This window comes from Synchiropus splendidus, chromosome 6, assembly GCF_027744825.2.
Source record: "Synchiropus splendidus isolate RoL2022-P1 chromosome 6, RoL_Sspl_1.0, whole genome shotgun sequence".
Lineage (NCBI taxonomy): Eukaryota > Metazoa > Chordata > Actinopteri > Syngnathiformes > Callionymidae > Synchiropus > Synchiropus splendidus.
In genome coordinates, this window is record NC_071339.1 from 4973973 (window position 1) to 4993434 (window position 19462).

Below are 19462 nucleotides of genomic sequence, written 5' to 3' on the forward strand. Positions count from 1 at the left end.
TCAAAAGTAAAGCGGTTAAGTTGGAGCTGTTGAACCAAGATGGCCAGAGAGTGGGTGACTGACGCGTCGCCTGCTTTTGATAGTGAATATTTATCAGCAACAAGACTGTGAGAACAGAGTAAAACAAGTTTAAAAACACCTTGAAAAAGTTTTTTAAACCCAAACTAGCACTGACAAAAAGCATCACAGGTGGGTTCGACTGGCCCTGGAAGCCATCCAGCAGTGAGGCAGCAGATATGGATGGTGTACGAGGCTTCGATGTTTTTGGTAAATCTTGTTTGTCATTTCCCATAAACTAGGAAAAGTGACCTTTGGTGCCATATGACGACGAGGGAGAGTCAGGAGTTTGGCTCCAACTGGACCCAGCTGTCCATGGAAACGCCCGTACCAAATGATAGAAGCATTGAGGAGCTCTATTTTTTTTCCTCTATGAAGATCATTTTGAACCATCTGTTAACTTCCGAATGTTTTCCTTTTTGTGACGCGATGGCGCCAGACTTTCATCTATTGCCGCCGATCCAATTTTTCTTGGGCCGCTCTTGCAAGTCCCCGACATAAAGGCCGTCGAACCATTCTAACGCGAAAAAGCACATCAAATCAAAACAACGGAGAGCAACATTCTGAACAACCAGCATCTTTATTGCATGTTGAGAATGCTCAGGTCAGTCAGCGTCACTGACTTACAGAGTGGTCTGCTTCAGACAGACGAGGAATGATGATGGCGATGACGAAGAAGAGGACATTACACACTGATGGAAGTGAAGAGCGACATTTCTCTCTCAAAGAAACCACAGCGTACAACTTCAAAGAAACAAAAAAAAAAATGGAATGAAAAAAAAAAAAGAAGCTGCTGCAGGATGAGAGCGCCGTGACAGAACCCACCACCCTCCCTCCTGCTAACCCCCCCCTTCTGACTTCAGGGGAAAAAAAAAAGTGATGAGAAGAAAGAGGGGGACGGAATGACAGCGATGAATGAAAGGATGGCTTCTCTTGCAGTGATCTCTACTGTGATTGAGCGACGACCTTTGAGATAAAAATATAAATATCTTCAAACTTAACAACGGTGGACACACAGAGAGGGAGAAACAGCATTTGACAATATTCTTTACATCTTGGCACTGCATATTTTTCTTCTTTTTCCTATTAACTTCATATAAAATATCCTTAGAGTAATACTCCCCTTTAATTATTATTACTGACCACTTCCCCCACACCTCCCAAAAAACAACCTGCAACCCTGGGATGAATCATGCACGATATCTCCGTCTCCTCGAGCAAAAATACCTGTCTGCCCTTTTTTTTGTGTTTTTTTTTTTTTTTGTTTCTCCGAGCAGGAACTTTAGAAGGTGGAGCCACAGGCGGCAGTGGTTGGACCATCAGGAGGAAGTATAAAAAAAAAAAAAAAAAAAACAGCTTTACACAAAAAAAAAGAAATCTGTACAAAAAAACGCTTCGGTCACTGAAAACAGAGAAAAGTCTGCCGTCTATTTTACAGTTTTAAAATCTGGGACGCCCCCCTCCACCGGCCCCGTTCAACCACAGCCTTTTTTTTTGTCATTTTTTAAAGCAAATATTACTAAGTAAAATACATTTGCGGCACAGTTTGCTATTCCGATACATACAGCAGGTGTGTTTTTTTTTTTCTCTCGTAGCTATTTCACGTTTCATACAAAGCCTTAAAGCATCAATAAAACAGTAAACCCTAAAATGAAAAGCGGCTACGCTAACACGTATGTACAACCTAGCGGAGGACAGACAGGATGAAGCGGTGAAAGCACAAATGATAACCAAAGAAAGCCTGAGGTTTTGTTTGGATGTTGGAAGATAAACAAGCTCTATTGGATTTTCCGTGTCATGCTAAGAGTGGGACGTTGGTTGGGATCATTCCCTACAGGTTTGGATTGAGGTATGGATTTCTCATGCTGTTATCTTTAGTAACGTCAAGCTACACATGCTGAGAATGTCATAGTCTACCAGCGCTCGAAACGTTTGTGGATGGCCCTGTTCTCACGGTCTCGCTACTGACCCATCCCACAGCTGCCTGGATATTTAATACATCTCCTGGAAAAACCACAGATTGCCCCCCTTTTCCTTTCTTACATGAGCTTTGGGCAAAAAAAAAAAAAATCTGAAGCAACATAAAAAAGCTCTGAAGTGCCTTGTACCCAGCGTCATAGTAGACAGGAGTGCTTTTTTTTTTTTTTTTTTTTTTTTATAAATCCAAAAACACACAATCACAACGTCTGTCTCGCCTGAACACCGGAATCCTGTCGACAAAGTGGCATACAATCTTTTCAAAGTAGAAGAACAGAGGGTTGTGGTCCAGTCCAATGTGTCACATTGTTTCTGCTGTTTCTCTTTAAATAATCTTGCTCCCTTCAACCTGCCGCCAAACTGATCCCTAATTTGGTCATATTGCTCCAGCACCTCCTGCTCACTTTTGGTCGCTGCAGGGTTTTGGAGGATAAGAAAAAAACCCAAATGAAACGAAAAAAAAAAAAAAAAAAAAACACCACTCCTCCCACCGGCCCTTTGGTTTTAAAAGCAACCATCAAACTCGGGCGCTTGTCAACGATCCATCCCTCCGACAGGAAGCGATATTTGGCCGCGTCTGCTATTGCATGAGCACATATTTGATATTAATCTTTGGTAGTCACAGAGCAAAGCAAAATCGAAACACGATGAAAAACAGAGAAGCCAAAATAATACAACAAATAAATAGACAAGTGGTTGGTTGTGGTCCTTGCTTTTTTTTTTTTTTTTTCGTGAAGTTTGAAACTGATGCTGGTGTTCTGCTGCGGAGGGACGACTGAGCTTCGGTGGCTGCGTTCACATGGAGGGATATAATCTTAAAATACAATTATTTACGCTACAGTGAAAAAAAAAATTACGCTACAATGACGAGTGAGGACACCGGGATTTGGAACTGCAGCGTTTTCTCAGGATATTGACAACAAAGTCATCATTTTCATTGGCCGTAGCTATAAAAAGACTTGGTTTAAAGTTAGTTCATCCTCACTGACAACAAAACAAAAGGCATGGAGTCTTTTAAAATGATGTGCCGCACTTGTTTTCTCATGTCGAGGGCACATGTTTATGTTTTCCCTTCTTCTGAACACTGCAGACTTGAGGGAACAAACTATTAAAAAATCTTTAAATTTAAGAACAGTTGAATGTCAGGACTGAAATGCAAGGATCTCTATGTTAAAAAAATGTCCTCAGAGTAGACATTTTTTCAATTTGTTTCTTTTTCACCAGCTAGCTAGCTCGATGTAGACGGATAGAATTTGAGTTTAATTTAAACCTGAGACATTTAATGGTTTTATCATGTAGAGAATGTATCACTGGGAAACTTTTGGACTACGTTAGCGAAAGAAGTGCTGTTTCTGTTCACAGACATTAGGAGAGGAAACGCAGACTAAACCCATATCAGATGAGACGGTGAGCGACGACTATCACGTCCATGTAAACGCAGCCGCTCCAGTCAGGAAGCACTGGAATGCTCATTCCCTCCACTCTGTTCTCATCTGAAGTCAAACCAGCCACGTGCGTGATTCGCATACGGCCACCCTTAATCGTCACGCTGGCCTGGACTGGATGGAATCGACGGCGCGTGTGGGGCCGGGCTGAACTCCTGCGTCCAGGAATCACAATTAGTTCGTCTAAACCATTATCTCCGCTGCGATCCTGACGTTTCCATTTGTGGTCCCCGCGAAGACGCCAGCGCTCGGAAGTGATCGGGAATTGTGCTGCGGCCGGCCCGGCTGGGGCGCGAGCTGGGATCTGAACGCGTGATTTCATCAGGATCTATCAGGAGCGGGGTGATTCGTCGGCGTCTTAAATGAAACTTCATTGATGCGAGCAGACAGAACCTTCACCACCAGCAGTGCAGTGGACTTCATGAGCTGCAGGGCGGCGGCGAGGGGCCGGGCTACATGCCAGAGGGGTCGACGGTTGCTTTTTTTTTTTTTTTCCGGGGGGAAATAAGTGAGAGAAAACTGCTACTTTGTATCGAACATTCGGCTTCATGTGTGTGCTCCGGGAAACATTCATCATCAAGTGCTGAACACACGGAATTTGGGCCATGAAGCCTCACGAGGTCACAGAACCGAAAAAAAAAAAAAAAAAAAAGTGAGACAAAAAAACAGCTGACCCGCTTAACCCCACCCTCAAAAAATCCCTCTCACCTTTGAGATATTAAATATGAAGTGTCGAAGGCAGTGACGATGATCACCCTCTCACACACAAACAAAAACACACACGCATCCTGTCTGTCTCTCCAGTTGTGTCTTGAGGAGAGGGAGATAGAAGAAGAGTGTGGGTGGGGGCGGGTGGTGGGGGGGGGTGTGACCCCCCCGGCGGCAGTCCTGGCTGCATGACCACGTCGTTGCGTACCACACGGTACCATCCCACACGTGTCTGAATCCCATCCGAGTCCACGTGTGGTCGCGTGTGTAGTAATGGCACTGAAAGTTACTTGGAAACAAGCCGAGGCTGCAGTTCACTGTTCGTTCTCACAGGCGGCCCGGACTGCGAGTGGGCCGGGCTGGGCCCGGGCGGCACCGGCACTACAGCATGTCGTCGTGGCCCTGGTCGTCGTCGTAATCTCTGTGGTGGTCGAAGTCCGGACTGTGGTTGGCAGTCGTGACCAGGGAGAGGGGCCCGTCGTGGTCCTCGGGGTCCAGTGGTTCCTCCTTCACGCTGATGTGATGCCTGGAAGGGCAGATGGAGTTTAGAACGTGGTCTGAAAAGTCAGCTCAGAGTCTTCAGTGCGAGTCGCAAGCGCTTCTGGGTTGCCATGGTTACAAGGCGTCACGCCTGCTGTCACAGGCCACGTGGAGTGGTGCGTTTCATAAAGGAAACTAGCTTTGTTCTTTACATTTTGACGACTTCAGCGTCTTTAATACTTGAAACTTGGTTTTCTTCACACCTGACTGTACGTCGGCCTTTAAACACATTTCTGACAGAACATTCCAGAAAAGTTCCGGGAGACTCATCCCAACTTTGACTCCAGCTCATACTTTTTTGTGACGCGTTTCGCGCAGCGTCAGAGGCTTTTCCCATGCTAATAGTTAGCAATGACCCCAGTCTTCGAGTCGTGACTCCACGAGCAGGTGAACCCAAGTGGATGTCACTTTGATTTGTTCACCACAGTGTGGTCGCTGAAGACACCGACCTGTGACAGGAGAACAAATCACAGCTCTTCTGAGGAGCTCGTGGAGCCTCATGGCGCTGCCGATAATTTCCCAGGTCGTCGGAGCTTTTCCAAGGCTTTTCATTTTCACGGCGCCGACAACAGCGCATTCTCTACAAATTGATAAATGAGGAAGATTAACAACATGAGACGAGGACGAGAGAGAATGGACTCGGCGGAGAGAGGAGGACGGCGTTGTCAGCCTCCTGGTGGCGGAGGATCAGCGGCGCGCTGTGTGTTCCCCTTCTCGCTAGTTAACATGCACAGCCTACCAGGCCGGTCTCCAGAGGACGACCCCGAGCCGGCTTCTATCATTAATCAACTTCAAGCAAACACAGCGACCAGACACCGTCGAAGGCGCTTTAAACTCCTGAATTAATGCAGATTCTCCGGCGAGTGTCAATAAGAGAAGAAAAGCCCTGGCAGCAGAGGCGCGGGGCGACAGCAGCGGCAGCAGCCCGGCTCAACACGGTGATAAGAAACAGAGCCCTTATGAGAATAATAACGCTGTCACTTGTAAACAAGGCGAAAACATGAGCCCCCCTCAGCTCGCAGTCTGGGCAAAAGAGCCGCTAAAGAGATGGGATCTGCCAAATTTCTCATTACAGACACGGAGCAGGAGGAGAGCGCGGGGGGGGGGGACTGGCGGTGGCAGTACGGAGGAGAAAAAAAACATCCTGAGCAGCTGCAGGCGATGAGCTGCGCGAACCTGCCGTGCCAGCTCTCCGCCGCCGCGCAGGAAGAGCGGTGTCAGGATGGAGCGCCACGCTCATTTACCGCAACAACCGGGGACAACTGGCACCGTCTTCATCCACAAAGCCGCGTCAGGTTTATTGATGGCGGCGCGTCTCGTGTGATCCGCAACTATTGTGACGGAGACGCCGGCATGCTAATGAGCTGACATATTTTGATGTAAATTATGAAGAAGGGGGGAAAGTAAAGTCAGCTCTTCTATCGCTTTTCACATCAAAGTAACTCCACAAGTGCCGTTGCCTCGGGTCTGAGTCTGGCGCTGCAGGGCAGACATGAAATTGTTATTATTATGCTTCTGAACTGCATGCTGATTCCACACTTTGCTTATAATTAGATTTTGCTGGGTCTTTAATTCTCCACTGGCTGTTGGAGAGAAAAAAAACTGGCTGCACGGACGGAAGAAGCTCCATCTGCAGGTCCAGATGATCTCTGTCAAATGACCTGCTGCTTGGGAATTTCAGGTCCGTCATTGATAAAGTTGCTTTCTTGTCCCGGACTGACATGAAATTTGTGACAGCCCTGAAACACTGGAACGCCTTGGCCTTGACAGGTGCCTCACCCCTTGATGTGGTTGTCAAAGACTCCCACGGTATTTTGGCTGCACACCTCGTGCCATCGTGAGAAAATGTCAGCCATATTTTACAGGGGGGTTAACCCAAACATTTCAGTCACAAATAGAACACAAAAAGGCTCTTTTCTGTGAAGGGACAAGCTGGAATTAAGTCTTACTCCTAGCTTGTCAAATTCCTCTCAAATATTTGTAAAAATATAAATGTACTTTGGACTAACTTCTCCTGGACCCTTCCTGGAAATGTACGTTTCTGCAGTCACTGTCTAAAACACCCATTCTATACATCACTCCTGTGTATTCAACTGTGCTCTGGAATGGATGCCGGACGTAATTATTTATTTAAAGCTCTTTTTTTTTGCTTCAAGAAAAAAAATGATTTTAAGGCCAAGGTTATTATCTGAATGGAAGATGTTGGAAAAGTTAAAAAAAAAACAAAAAAATGGACAATGTGCAAGTCAAAACATTAAATACCCAGCAATAATCTGCCTTAACTGATTTTTGCAAGAGCAAAACAAACAATTATTTCAGGAGGAAGTTTTATTTTTTATATCATAACAATGTTTGACTTGGATGAAACTTTGTGTATTCTAACAGAGTCCACTCGGGATCAAAAGCTTCCACATAGTTCCACATAAACCTATAGCATTTAAACGCCGGGTAGGTTTTGTTAATAAAAGAATAAAGTTCTTTAAAAGCAAAGAAAACAGACTTAACCTGTGTTGTACTTGCATAAAGCCCGAGCAGGCAATTATGGAGAAAGAGTTCTACCCGCCTAAAGATAGAAGCGCAGGGGCACAGAGAGACGCAGGCTGCCTCCGGGCCAGCACACCCATCCTGTCTCTGCCTTTCCTGCTCCACAGCCTCGCTCACAGCTATGTTCTCAGTGATTAGAGATGGCACTCTCCTCCACTTGGCCACGAGCTCAGTACTGACGCTTTTTTGTTTTCAGGCAGAATCCCCCTACACCCCCAGAGCTCAGGCTCAGGTTCAGGAGCACCCACCCCCCCTTCCCCGCCACCCTCCGCATCTGGAAACGATGGAGCGTGTGCGGTATTATTTTAGGCTTCAAACAAGTTAGCAGACACTCTGATACAACAAGTGAACGTGGGGCTGCCGTTTCCAGGTCGACCGCAACTTTGCTGCGCAGGAATCTTCAATGATGTCGCCCAGACCAATTACGCCTTGGTGCTGTTTGTCTTTCAGCGCCTCTGAGGCGAGAACCGGTGTGTGGTGGCTGGACTCTCCAAGTGGCTGCCAACAGCTGTGTCATCTCGTGCTCAGGTATTTCGTCAATATTTAAACCAATTGGAATGGTAACTGCCGCTGGATAGATGGAACGATGGAGGTTCACTAACTTTTGTTAGAAAAATATCCAGCTTTTTTGTTTTTTTAAAGGTGGAGTTTCCTTTTCCAAAGAACGGTTACACACGCAATGACCCAAAACCTCTCTTTTCATTGTCCACATGTGACACAGCTGCACTACCACTTCTGAAACCTTTTCATTAGGTTGTTTCTGCTGTTAAACATGAGACAATTTAATGTTGTCAACTAGGTCCAGCGGTTCAACTGGCCACTTGTCCAACTGGCCTCTGTCACAGCGGGAACCTGTCCACACCCGACCCAAGAATCCACACGAACAACAACATTTTCTCAAGCCAATAAGGGGAGGAACTTGGATCTTGACCTGAATGGATCTGATCTGTTGTCAGACCATTGTTCACATATCAAGCTGCAGTCATCACTTTCAGGGATCAGTGTTGAACTCAAGGCTCTGGGGCCTAATGGCACCAAGGGCACTGTGGATTCCGAAGGGCTTCCATCGGTTCAGCACACACTTCAGAAATCACGGTATATCATGGATATAACGCAGGCAGCATGAAGGTGACACGTGAACTACATAATAACAGTGTCATCTGCTGATATAGTCACCTCAAAAGTATCTAAAACCTTTAAAAAAATGGATTCAGATAGAGGGGAATTCAACAAAGGACACGAGGCACGGGGACGCCAACGTTCGTCTCCAAGTCACTGCATCCTGTTTCAACTTTTATGTCCAATAAACAACAATAAATATGGATTTCATTTAGCCCTTTGTGCGAGTACGTTTGCCTTAGAGATCGCAGTAGATGCTTCGATGCATGGACGTGCTAATACGTGGATGTGAAAAGTCGACAGGGCAGATATTAAATTCGGGCCTTGTATATCGGGAAAGAAGAGCACGCTTCCTTAGACTGTGAAAACTCAAAATCTTCGAGGTAAAAATACAGCGAAATAAGTGAAAAAAATTGAATAATAGAACAAGTGAAAAACAAGATTTGAAGAAGTCCCTCCATCTTGCTGAAGTCTCACATACAAGTGAATGCATCATATATCTTGACTGAAAATAAGGCTTGACAAACCTGGTAAGATTATGAGTTTTTACAGTCTATATGGCCAAATCCTCCAGTGAGTATGAAGGTTTTAACAGTGATGTGATGTCATAACTTGAAAACTATTATAGTCAGCTATAGTTGTGTGTTGTGTAGTCAGTTATGACTGTAGCTAACTCTTATCTCAGCGCCGTTTGTGAGTGGTTCGCTCTCCTTCGCGTAAAGCAGTTGGTTTGAAGGTCCCTGAGAGACCAGTATGTGACTAAAATGCACCTCTGAAAAGGCATAATGCACTTCAGTTGTGTGAGGATTTTGTTTTCCTTGCCATCAATATTTTGGTGAATAAATTTGGACCACATCCTAAATTCAGAGGAGTCGTGTGCAGCACTCACATAGCTGACAGTGGCGAGCGTCCCGGGCTGCTGTCACTGCCGTTGCTGTTTCCATGGTCCATCGCTCCGTTCATCTCTTCTCGGATGGCATTGGCCAGCGAGTTGAGCGTTGGGCTTCCAATGGAAGCAGTAGTGTATAGAGGTATGTTGTTTTCTGCCATCGACGCCTGAGAAGCAGAGAGCCGAGCGTGAAAAGCAGAAGGGTTGTCAGCACTTCTTGCTCATCTGTCAGGAAGCCCTCCCCAGCCCAAAGAAAGTATGACTTCAGCGGAGGAAGCTACCTGGAAGGCGGCAGAGAGGGTCGGGCCGTAGCCCAAGCTGGTCTGAATGTTCTTCACTAAGGCTGGACTTCTGCAAAGACACAGATTCGATTAGAACCGCAGACTCATCTCACACACTTCCTCAGACACACTCACATTTCTAAAACTGCACTTTGTGTTCGCACTAAACACATTTACCGGTGCAGTGGTGCGGAAATTAGGAATCGCTCGACAAGACCACACATCGGAGGAAACAAAAGCTTGATGGTGAAAGGATGATGGATGAAGGCCTAAACACCAAAAGCATGATGAAGGAGGGGGGCATGCAGGTGGGCCTCGCAGCTGGCAGGGGGAGCAGGCGGAAGTTCTTACTGTACGAGCGTCTCATCAGCGACGTCTTTCCGAGGGCGACCTCGCTGCACGCGGCGGCCACGCTCAAACTCCGCAACGTCAAGGGTCCAAAAGGACCCAAACTCATCCTCTACTCTCACAAAGCACTTATGCAGGGAAAGGTTGGTGCGAATGGCACTCTGGGAAGCAGCAGGAGGGAGACAGCCAAATGCAGATGCGGTGACGGACAGGACAGAGGACAGACACAGGGAGGGAGGGAGGGGCAAATGGTGAGGATCAAAATGACAACAAGCGCTATGGAGCAACACCACAAAAGCCTGCGAGAGCATGAAGGGGAGACGCACAGCAGAGCAAGCGGGGGGCCGCGGACACGATGACGCCACACAGAGAATGAGACGGAGAGGGCGCCTCCACCCGTCAGCACTGACACACCAAACCTACCCACTGATCTTCTGAGGCCGTCTCTTTTGGAACTCTATTTCGTCGACTGTCCACACAGCCCCTTTTACGTTTTCTACTCGCACAAAACACTTGTGAAGACTAAGATTATGTCGGACTGCGTTCTGCAGTCGGCGTAAAGACAAGAGAGAGAGAGAGAGAGAGGTTGCTATCAGTGTTCACATCTGCATGCAGACAATTCATCAGAAATATCTGAACAATACACAGATTATTGGAAGGAGGTGATCCTCCTCGGCCTTTAGAATGTAAGGCCAGACAGAAGATACAATGTCCTTATTAAAGCTTGAGTCCAGAGTGACTCGAAATTTGAACTCAAGAATTCAATAATCATGAAATTCACCAGTTAAAAGTGCTATTCGTTGATCACCTGGAAAGCTGAGGCCACAGTCTTTTAAGGTTTTTAATGACAGTCAGCCGACTTGAGAAACTGTTTTACTCTTGGTCCACATGCTTTTTATCGTACCACAAAAGTTCATTGATGAAACAACGGTGTGTTTTGTAGCAACAGCGACAGCAAAGAAGCAGAATTACCTTCCACGTAGCTGCGTTCCGCCTAAAATATGCAAACATTCGTGTGAACCAGTTGTAGATTTCATTTAGTGTTAGCTGCTTTTCTGGAGACTCCAGGATCGCCTGCGTGAAGAACAGTGACAGAAACAAACATTGAAAACTTCAGAGGCGATACATAATTCAGAGGCTCGTGTGTGTGTGTGTGTGTGTGTGTGTGTCCTCTCAGGGAGAACACAAAGACTGTCCAGGCTAAACCTTCCACCAACTCTGTTTAGAGAAGCACTTTTTCATTTCCAGCCGCAGCTTTGAATATATTTTCCTTTGTGGGTGTAAATGAAGGACGAGGCCAAACACTTCTCAGGCAGATTACAGGGCGGCAATTATGGCCAGCTCAGATTAATTCCTGAGATCCCAGATTATTGCGGCGGAAACGATAATTGAGTGGCCATCTTAAAACAGGTCCGTCCCTACTGTTGTGTGAAATGAATTTGGTAATAACATTTAATCAAATGCAATTGGCGGACGGGGCTGTTTTCTTTGAATGGCCAGCGCATTCTTGCACTCATTTGAAGATGCTTAATCTGCCGCGCCGCAAATTGTGTTGGAAATTAAAGCAGGGAAAGGAAAAGTGGATTTGGGTAACTGAGTGTCCGCGTCAATAAGTGTACCACTGGTCTTTGGATGAGAAGCCGAGCGGAGGGAAGGAACCGCCTCTCCGGTCGAGACTCGCTCACCTCCAGCTCGATCACGCCATGAATAGTGCTGTAATATCAGCCTCTTGGGAGTGTGTCCTATTTTCCATTTGTGTTTAGACATACGTATTTGTTTGAGCCGTTTCATGTTTAACCTTTGTATTTAAGCATCTCTTCTTGAGTTTGCCTTTCAGTGACACCCTTGAAACACACTAAATCTGTCATTTAGAGACAAACTCTCCCAACACACTGGGATGAAAGACGGTCTATGATCAACACCAGCAGGTTATCAGAGATATTCTGTGTGTTATTCAAGTGATCTGCAGCCGGTCCACCAAACTAGGTGCTGACTCCTTAAATCCCAACTTTACGGCTTGTATTTCTTCATCACGGATGATGATGATTATTGCCTTGTGATCTGTGAGGGGCTCGGAGTAGAATCTACTTGTGGCAGGGATGTACACCATTTGAAACACAGACTTACCTGTCTTATCAGAGAGGCGTACGTAAATGGCGGTCGCACGTCTGCGTTCATGTAAAACTCCTTGTTCTGGCTGATATCTGAAGATGAAAACAGCATTGAAGTGAATGTGGCATCCGACTGGTCATTGTCCTCCGCGGAGCGAGGCGTCGCACCTGGTGATATTGGCATGTTGTACTTTTCCGAGTAACGGCGCCTCATGGGGCCCATGCTGTGCAGGCTGTTGGCCGTGATGACGGAGTGGGTCTGGGACAGCGGCGTGAGCGGCGTCGTTGGCGTGGTGGGGGTCTGCGGGAGGCTCAGAGGAGGCGACGTCGCGGGGACTGACTTGGACAACGTGACGCTGGACACCAGGTTCAGCTGATGGGAGAGCAGACAGTTGGATGAGCACATTTCTGGTGCTGAGCTCTCCTTTTGGATTTGGGGGAAAATACTTGAATACTTGAAACAAATCCTACTGAGTTAAAAGGGTAACTAAAGGACTAAATGTCCAGACCTGATTCCAGAGAGTCCACTCTCCAGATATGGAATGATACAACCGAACTGAAGGAAGCGCTTAGTTGTGCTCTGCTGTTGAGCGGCCAGTGAAGCCAATATACGCTCATTACACGCCAAAACTGCGTCGAGAGAACGAATAAGAAGCAGCGGACAGAAGTGATCTGAAGCTCAACTCCCGTCCATCGCTGACCTGGGTCATGAGAAGCACCACCGAGCCGGTGAGTAAACAGAATTTTCAGGCCGAGCTCTGTTAGACTGGGGAGGAAGAGCCATTGAAGTCATCATGGCTACAAGGTAAACTAATGATGTCAAACGCTGCGAAGGTGCGGCGAGGCTTCCAGCTGCCGTGGCGAAGTCTCCGTGCTGGAGCGTCGCTGGAGTGGAAAATTCCCCCCTGACCCCTGCGCCAGACCCACTAATGACACAAACACATATCCTCATGAAAAGGTTCTAATTGTTCTCTCACTGAAGGAGACGTTTCGCTCAAACGTGGCTTCAGCCGAAGACCAGCGCCAAACTGCTTTGTTTCAGTTTTAGCCTTTGAAGCCTGATTCACCGTCAGATTTGTCCGACTTTTTCTCGCATCCTAAATGATGGAGAAAATAAATCACTCTGTTTTTTTTTTCTTTCTCTTTGCCACAAAGCTATCGCTGCAGCGGCTGCCGTGTTGACTCCTCTTCCTGTGTATTAGCGGCCTTTGTTTCATGTTTCATCCGTATTCCAGGGCCATAAACACACAGAGGCTTCAACAATGGGCCAGACAGGCTGGTAATAGCCTCGCCTTTTGTTTGCCCCGCCATTTGGACTCACTCCAGTGTGGAGACAAAATGAGACTTCAGACTGAAATTAATTAAATGGTAATTGGTGATCTAATTATACTGGCTTTGACTCGGCAAGCCGCTAAAGAAAATAAACAAAAAGTCCCTCCTCAATTATGTATGGCGTAAAAGGTCAGATTTCTGACAAGAATGCTTAGTGACACCGAGAGCAGACACACACACACACACACACGGGATCACGCATGCAAAAACAAACACACACAAAGGCAGCAACACAAAGAAACATGCATCAGTAATGTGGCACATTTATTTTGACCCCCACCCCCAATCGTCTACCTCGGACGGATAAAACCCTTGTTTCCTTTTGTTTTTTTTTTTTGCAGTCTTTGATTATAAAACTAAATGTGACGCTACTTTGCTTCAAATAAAAAAAAAAAAGAACTGCTGCAGAATTAAAGGGATTAAACAAGATCGATTTATACGCATCTAATTCTAGAGAAATTACTGCAATTTATTGAACATTATATATATCAATACAACAACTTTTTATAGGCAGGAAAACTATATTTTGGTTTCACACACTTGTATTTTTTTTGTACTTTAGAGTCGCCCTGTGAATGCAGTGAAGTGCCTTATATTCTGTTTGAGAAAGTGCCATGGTTCAGGTTTTCAGGATATCTGACCAAGGCCTCGCTGGTGTCAGAGGGGCGCAGTCAGTGACACATCCATCACCAACATCTTGGCTCAAATGTACCAAAAAAAAAAAAAAAAGGCGGCTTGGCCTCGGGTGAGTGTGATTGCTGAGCTCCGACATCGCCATCCTCAGAGGCCCGCGGCAGAAAAAGAAAGCTACCCCGGCTCAAGATGCGATCTGCCACCTCTCAGGCTTTTCATGCACAAACGTCCCGTTGACAATCCACGCAATCAGAGCGAGTGCAAGAGACACACACACACACACACACACACACACACACACACACACACACACACACACACACACAGAAGGTGGCGTTGCCGCGTGACATCGCTCGGCGCTTTATGTGAACGGAGTGTAGCCAGCGCGCAGCTTCTCTACATCAATCGCTGTGTCTGATTGTGACTGAAGGATCTGTGAGGACACAGATGCTGCATGTAACATCTTTGTATGTGTGAGTGGAAGTATGATCGCGCCTGTCATGACAAGGGATGTTGAGGCCTTTCTTTTTTTTAACCAGTCAAGCAGGCAAAGATATAACACCATCCCCCTGTGGGATTAGGATTAGGTTTTATGTTGTGGAACACATTGAAGTAATAAGCCAGATAAGAATGTGTCATGGAGGTAAATGGTCTGGGAGTTTTATTTACTACAAATTTAAGCTTCCTAAACCTGCCATTCCTGGAAAAAAAAAAATCCACGACTTGTTTAAATTGAGATATTTATCTTCACTCAGTCGAGCGCAGGGTTAAAAGAACACGGTTCATTTTGATTTATTAGGTGTCACACAAACATAATGCAGCATTATTTTTCATTTTCATTTGAAAGTCAGGTTAAAATTAAAGTCTTAATAATTTACCACCGAGGCGACCTCACGACTTTCTGACTGAAGCTCAAATATCCCGCCAAAACCACCAAGCATCCAGTTCATCACAGTCGCCAAATTAAATCTAGCATGTCAGCAGATGTGGTCCAAACAATGTTTACAGTCTCCCCGGGGAGAACAGCTGTTTGGATCCGGCGGATAAATAAGAAGATGGAGGAATGGATTAATGAATACATGTGTGCCAATTAGGACAAACAAAAGAACGGGGGAGGGACATCGGGGAGGAGGGGAGCGAGGCGAGTGACGGGGCTGCTCACCGGCTGTGGCGTGGCTTTGGGCTCCGTGGATTTGACATGAAGGTGCGTCATCATGGCTTGCAGACGCTCTTTGTCTTTAGCCAGCTGTAAAGAGAAAGACACGTGGCGGTTTCATCTGAAGTCTTTCCCGTTCACTTCTGGTCAACAGGGAGTGACGCTCCGGTAACCTCAGGCCTTCCACCAGTCTCAAGCATGGATTAAAATTGGATGGTATAATCCATATTGTGGGCAAAAAGTGGTGTTTCTCAGTGAAAAAAAATTAATAAATAAATACATTTTTTGTTTTATTATGCAAGTTTTATTTTTATTATATTTTTTCGTCTTCATTTTAAAAAAAGACTTAAAAAAAGTAAAAGCAAAAAAAAACCAAAACGTAATTATTAAGAAAATTATTAAGAAAAAAAATTATGATGCAAAAAAATAGAACTGATATAATTTAAATCCATAAATACAAACATTTATGATTCAAATTTCCATTTAGAGTGCAGCACAAATTATTTAATATCTATATTTATATTTTTTTTACTTCCAATAATCCAATAAACTGCATTCAAACTTTGGTGACAAATAAACAGGTTCACTTTAAGATGTGAGGAGCTACTGTGCGGTGACTTAGAGGGAGAGGCCAGCAGCAGCGGAAGCGTCCGGAGAAGACGACACATAAATATTTGGGCCAAAACAATACCTGCAGCTCCAGCTGTTGCACGACCTGCATTTGCACCCGACACTGGGCGGTGCTCCGGTCGTCCAGGGCGTGCTCGTTGTTGAGATGCCTGCAAAAACAGAAAAAGAGAAGCAGCATTGAGAGTGACGTCAGCCAGAGTTGGCGAGCCGGTGTTTCATTAAAATGAAGTGAATTCACGTGAAGGTGGAGACAAGGAGATGGAGTCTGTCACCGACTTGAATTATGGATCTAATTACACAGGATTATTTTATTCAGCAAAGATCTCCTCTTTTGCCTTATAACTCATCTAAATAAGTAGCTCGGCCGGCAGCAGGCAGCCTCTTTTTCCCAGTGATTTATATAAAACAGTGGAGATAAGGTTCACCAGTGAAGGAAATGTGATTGGAGGAATTTTATCAGCCGCCGCATGAATTACTATTTGAAAATGCTTATGCAGGGGCATTTCATTAATCATTTAATCATAATCCAAGCAGGATGTTTGAACTGATTTCACAAATACCTTTCATTTCACTACTTCATTATGCTCACTAATGGATCCAATATATTATATATATCATAAATTATATCACATCTTCACTGACCATGTAGGTCACTGTCAGCAGGCATGTCTGCGTGGCGCCGCCCGGGTGGGGAGAGAGGTGTGTGTGTGTGTGTGTGACTCTCTAAATGCACTTTTTCTGTCATTTACTGCAAATCAAAAAACGGGCAACCGGTGAAGGCGCGGTGGCAGCGCCGGTCCTCTGATGGCCCAATAAATTTCGGGGCCATTTCTTTACGTACAGACAACACGTTTGAGCATTAAACGCCGCGCACGCACGCCGAAACGGACGTGGCCAAATTAATGGCTCTCCGCTTGAAATGTGACGCTTCCTGTTTGGCTGGCGTGTTTTCAACCTTGAGGTTTTATGATTTAGCTCATGTTGGAAAATCCGACTCTCCTCCACACGTAGGAGCGAGGATTCGACAAAAAAAGCGCGTTTGTTTCGCTTCCATAGATGGACTTTTAAATGAAGCAGGTGGTTGGAAATGAAGCTGGTAAACATCTCAGACATCTTGGGGAATTTCAAAGAACAAAAAATAATAGGTAAAGACGTTTCAACTTCAATTTAACAGGCATAGACTGAATTCTCAATGAAGGGGCGGTCTACGTGAGCTGCTTTGAAATCTCCCTGTTCATAGGAGACATGTGCCCTGCTTCTTTTCATCCTTTGTTACATTCCACTTTATTTCTTCTAATGACATGGAGAGTCACAGTGCATAATTAATAGGAAATGAAATATTCAAATGGCCCTAATGCAGTCTTGAGAGGAGTGTCTGGACATGGGAGCAGGGGGAGCGGCGGGGGAATTGACATGGAGAGAGACTATGAACGTTGGCATGTGTCACTTTCTGGACTTCACATGCTGCCACTATTTAAAAGCAGCGGCGCTCTAATTTAAACTGCCGCACTAAAACAAGTTTAAGTCCAGTTTACACCTCACAGTTGCTTTTTTTTTTTGCTTATTTTGACAGGACTGTGTGCAGAAGGCGGTCCCCATGGAGAGTTTATCTCTAACACTTCTGGGAATTTCAAATGAAACACTGACATATCTGCTGGAGTGTTTACGCTTAAAATTCATTGGAAATCTCGGAGGAAAACTCCCAATTATCATCATTGGTATTAAGGACCAGCATCTTCATTTAAACGGCTGACTCTTCCAGAAAACAATTGGAAGAGCTTTCTGTGGTTTTGGAGGAGGCACTAGAGGGCACCACAGTGTTTCGTTGGCTCTGACCTCACACGGGACAGAGGAGATGGGCTTTGACCTCCATTAAAAACGCTGTGCTTCATCACGCAGGTCCACACCCCTCTGTGTGCTGAACCCAAAAAAAACAGGAATGGAGGGTTTGGGGGGGGCTGGTTGTATTTATGAAGATAGTGAGCGCTGGTATGTAATGTTTTCTATTGAAGACAGAATAAATACACATGTGGTTTAAAACAACATTTCTGTCCTGTGTCAGTTGTTACTGTTGGCATGAGCAGCAGAAATCTGGTTGATGTTAGAGTCCTCCTCACCTTTCCTTCTCTTCGGTACACTATGTTCTGCTGACACACACACACACACAAACTTTTATTTCCTCCAACCTTCGGAGACTTTTTGAAAACATCAATATGTAAGACGCTCGGCGAGTCTTTTGTTTTATTTTTGATTCTTCCTCGATGAGTGCAGCATCAGTCGCTGGGTTTCATGTGGAAGTGCTTAAGGGTTTGAGAGTTAACACCTTGGTGCGCTGCTCGCTCTCTGGCCCGCTGTTAAACAAAGACGGCTTTGTGGAGACTCTCCCCAAATGTTTTCTTAACATGTTCCGAGCGGTTTGAGCAGGCAACTAAAGTAAACAAGATGTTGCCATGATAAAAACACTTGTAAAAACATAGCAGAGTGCACTTAGTGACTTTTGAAGGCAGCGCTCCGCCGGGCGCGCAGACTTTAATTCCCCTCACTTCTATAAACAAAGGGTGAGGCAATGTCAGAATACAATAAATAGTGATGGATTTAAAAGACGCCTCCCAAAGCCCAGACGCTGGTGTCTGTGGGAGAAAGTGTCTGCGTAATGTGTGATTAAGCTGCGGCGTGTGATGACAAACGCAACTGCTCCTTTGTATTTGACAGGGAACTGTTTTAAGGGTAGCGGCTTGGTCCCCGATCTTGATGGAGAAGGTTTGTGATAAACAGGCACAACTTCCACCTGTCTCGCTGGGAACACAGTGCGTTTGCGCCGTGCTTGCTTTAGGATAATGCAATTGTGTCATATCTTGTTGAAAGTGCAACTAATCCATGGTGACAGTGAACCATTGATCTGCTGCCACAGCACAGATGTTTTCATCCCCTCCGTAACCATGGCGCTGTTATGAGTTGGATTACACGGAGCATAACTGCACACAGGGTTGATTAGTAAACCAGGGGTCTGACTCATGGAGAAGCGTGGTGCAAACAAAGGTCAGCGTCAGTCTGGACAGGGTCAGATGAAAAGATGCTGCAGCACAGCTGCATGGATAAGAGCAGAACGAAGCAGTCAGGGGGCTCGGCTGGAGGACAAAAAGTAGGATGTGGAGGAACAGACAGAAGAAGCAAAGGCACAAAGACAAGAAAAACAGGAGGCAGTCAGAGGCGAAGAGCAATCCCCCTGTCCAGTGACAAGGGCAAACATGCAGCGCGCCCTAAGTGTGGGCTGCCACAGATAAACATCCCACCGTTGTTTGTTTGGGAAAAATGGCCCGAGTCACCATGGGAACTGCACTTATCACAGGAATTAGAGGCCCATGCAGTTCTCTAAAGGAGACCCGCCACAATACCCTTGTCAGAAGACGGGCCGAATCCGAACACACGCCGGGGAATAACGCCGGTCAGAACGTCTCCGGGTTGCCGGAGGTCACTACATATGTAATCAGCCGTGACATCGGGACACGGACGGCAAGCGTGACTTTGACTCACTTGAGGAATGACTGGAAATCATCGAAGACGGCTTCACATCCGGGCCACTTGCAGACGCCGTGACCGTAGAGGGGGTGGCAGTGAGGGGAGGGCTCGTCCAAGGAGGATCTGGAGGGGACAAGCACACAGTCAAAGCTTGTGAGCGGATGAATTCTCAG

The 19462-nt window shown here is 45.9% G+C and overlaps 1 protein-coding gene across 12 annotated transcripts in view; it reads right to left on the bottom strand.

Annotated features, from left to right (window-relative positions):
* Window positions 1–638: 638 nt before the first annotated feature.
* Window positions 639–19462, bottom strand: part of foxp1b (forkhead box P1b) — a 169131-nt gene continuing 150307 nt past the window's right edge. For 10 of the 12 annotated variants that reach the window (XM_053866984.1, XM_053866981.1, XM_053866985.1 and 7 more), the window contains 9 exons: window positions 19305–19412; window positions 15832–15919; window positions 15147–15230; window positions 12036–12392; window positions 10881–10982; window positions 10332–10453; window positions 9561–9630; window positions 9280–9446; window positions 639–4713 (listed from right to left, as the gene is read on the bottom strand). In XM_053866984.1, coding sequence (XP_053722959.1) covers window positions 4569–4713; window positions 9280–9446; window positions 9561–9630; window positions 10332–10453; window positions 10881–10982; window positions 12036–12392; window positions 15147–15230; window positions 15832–15919; window positions 19305–19412 — 1243 coding nt within the window. In that variant the 3' untranslated portion in view covers window positions 639–4568. The remainder of the gene's footprint in view (window positions 4714–9279; window positions 9447–9560; window positions 9631–10331; window positions 10454–10880; window positions 10983–12035; window positions 12393–15146; window positions 15231–15831; window positions 15920–19304; window positions 19413–19462) is intronic. The other 2 variants (XM_053866990.1, XM_053866983.1) reach the window with 1 other exon arrangement.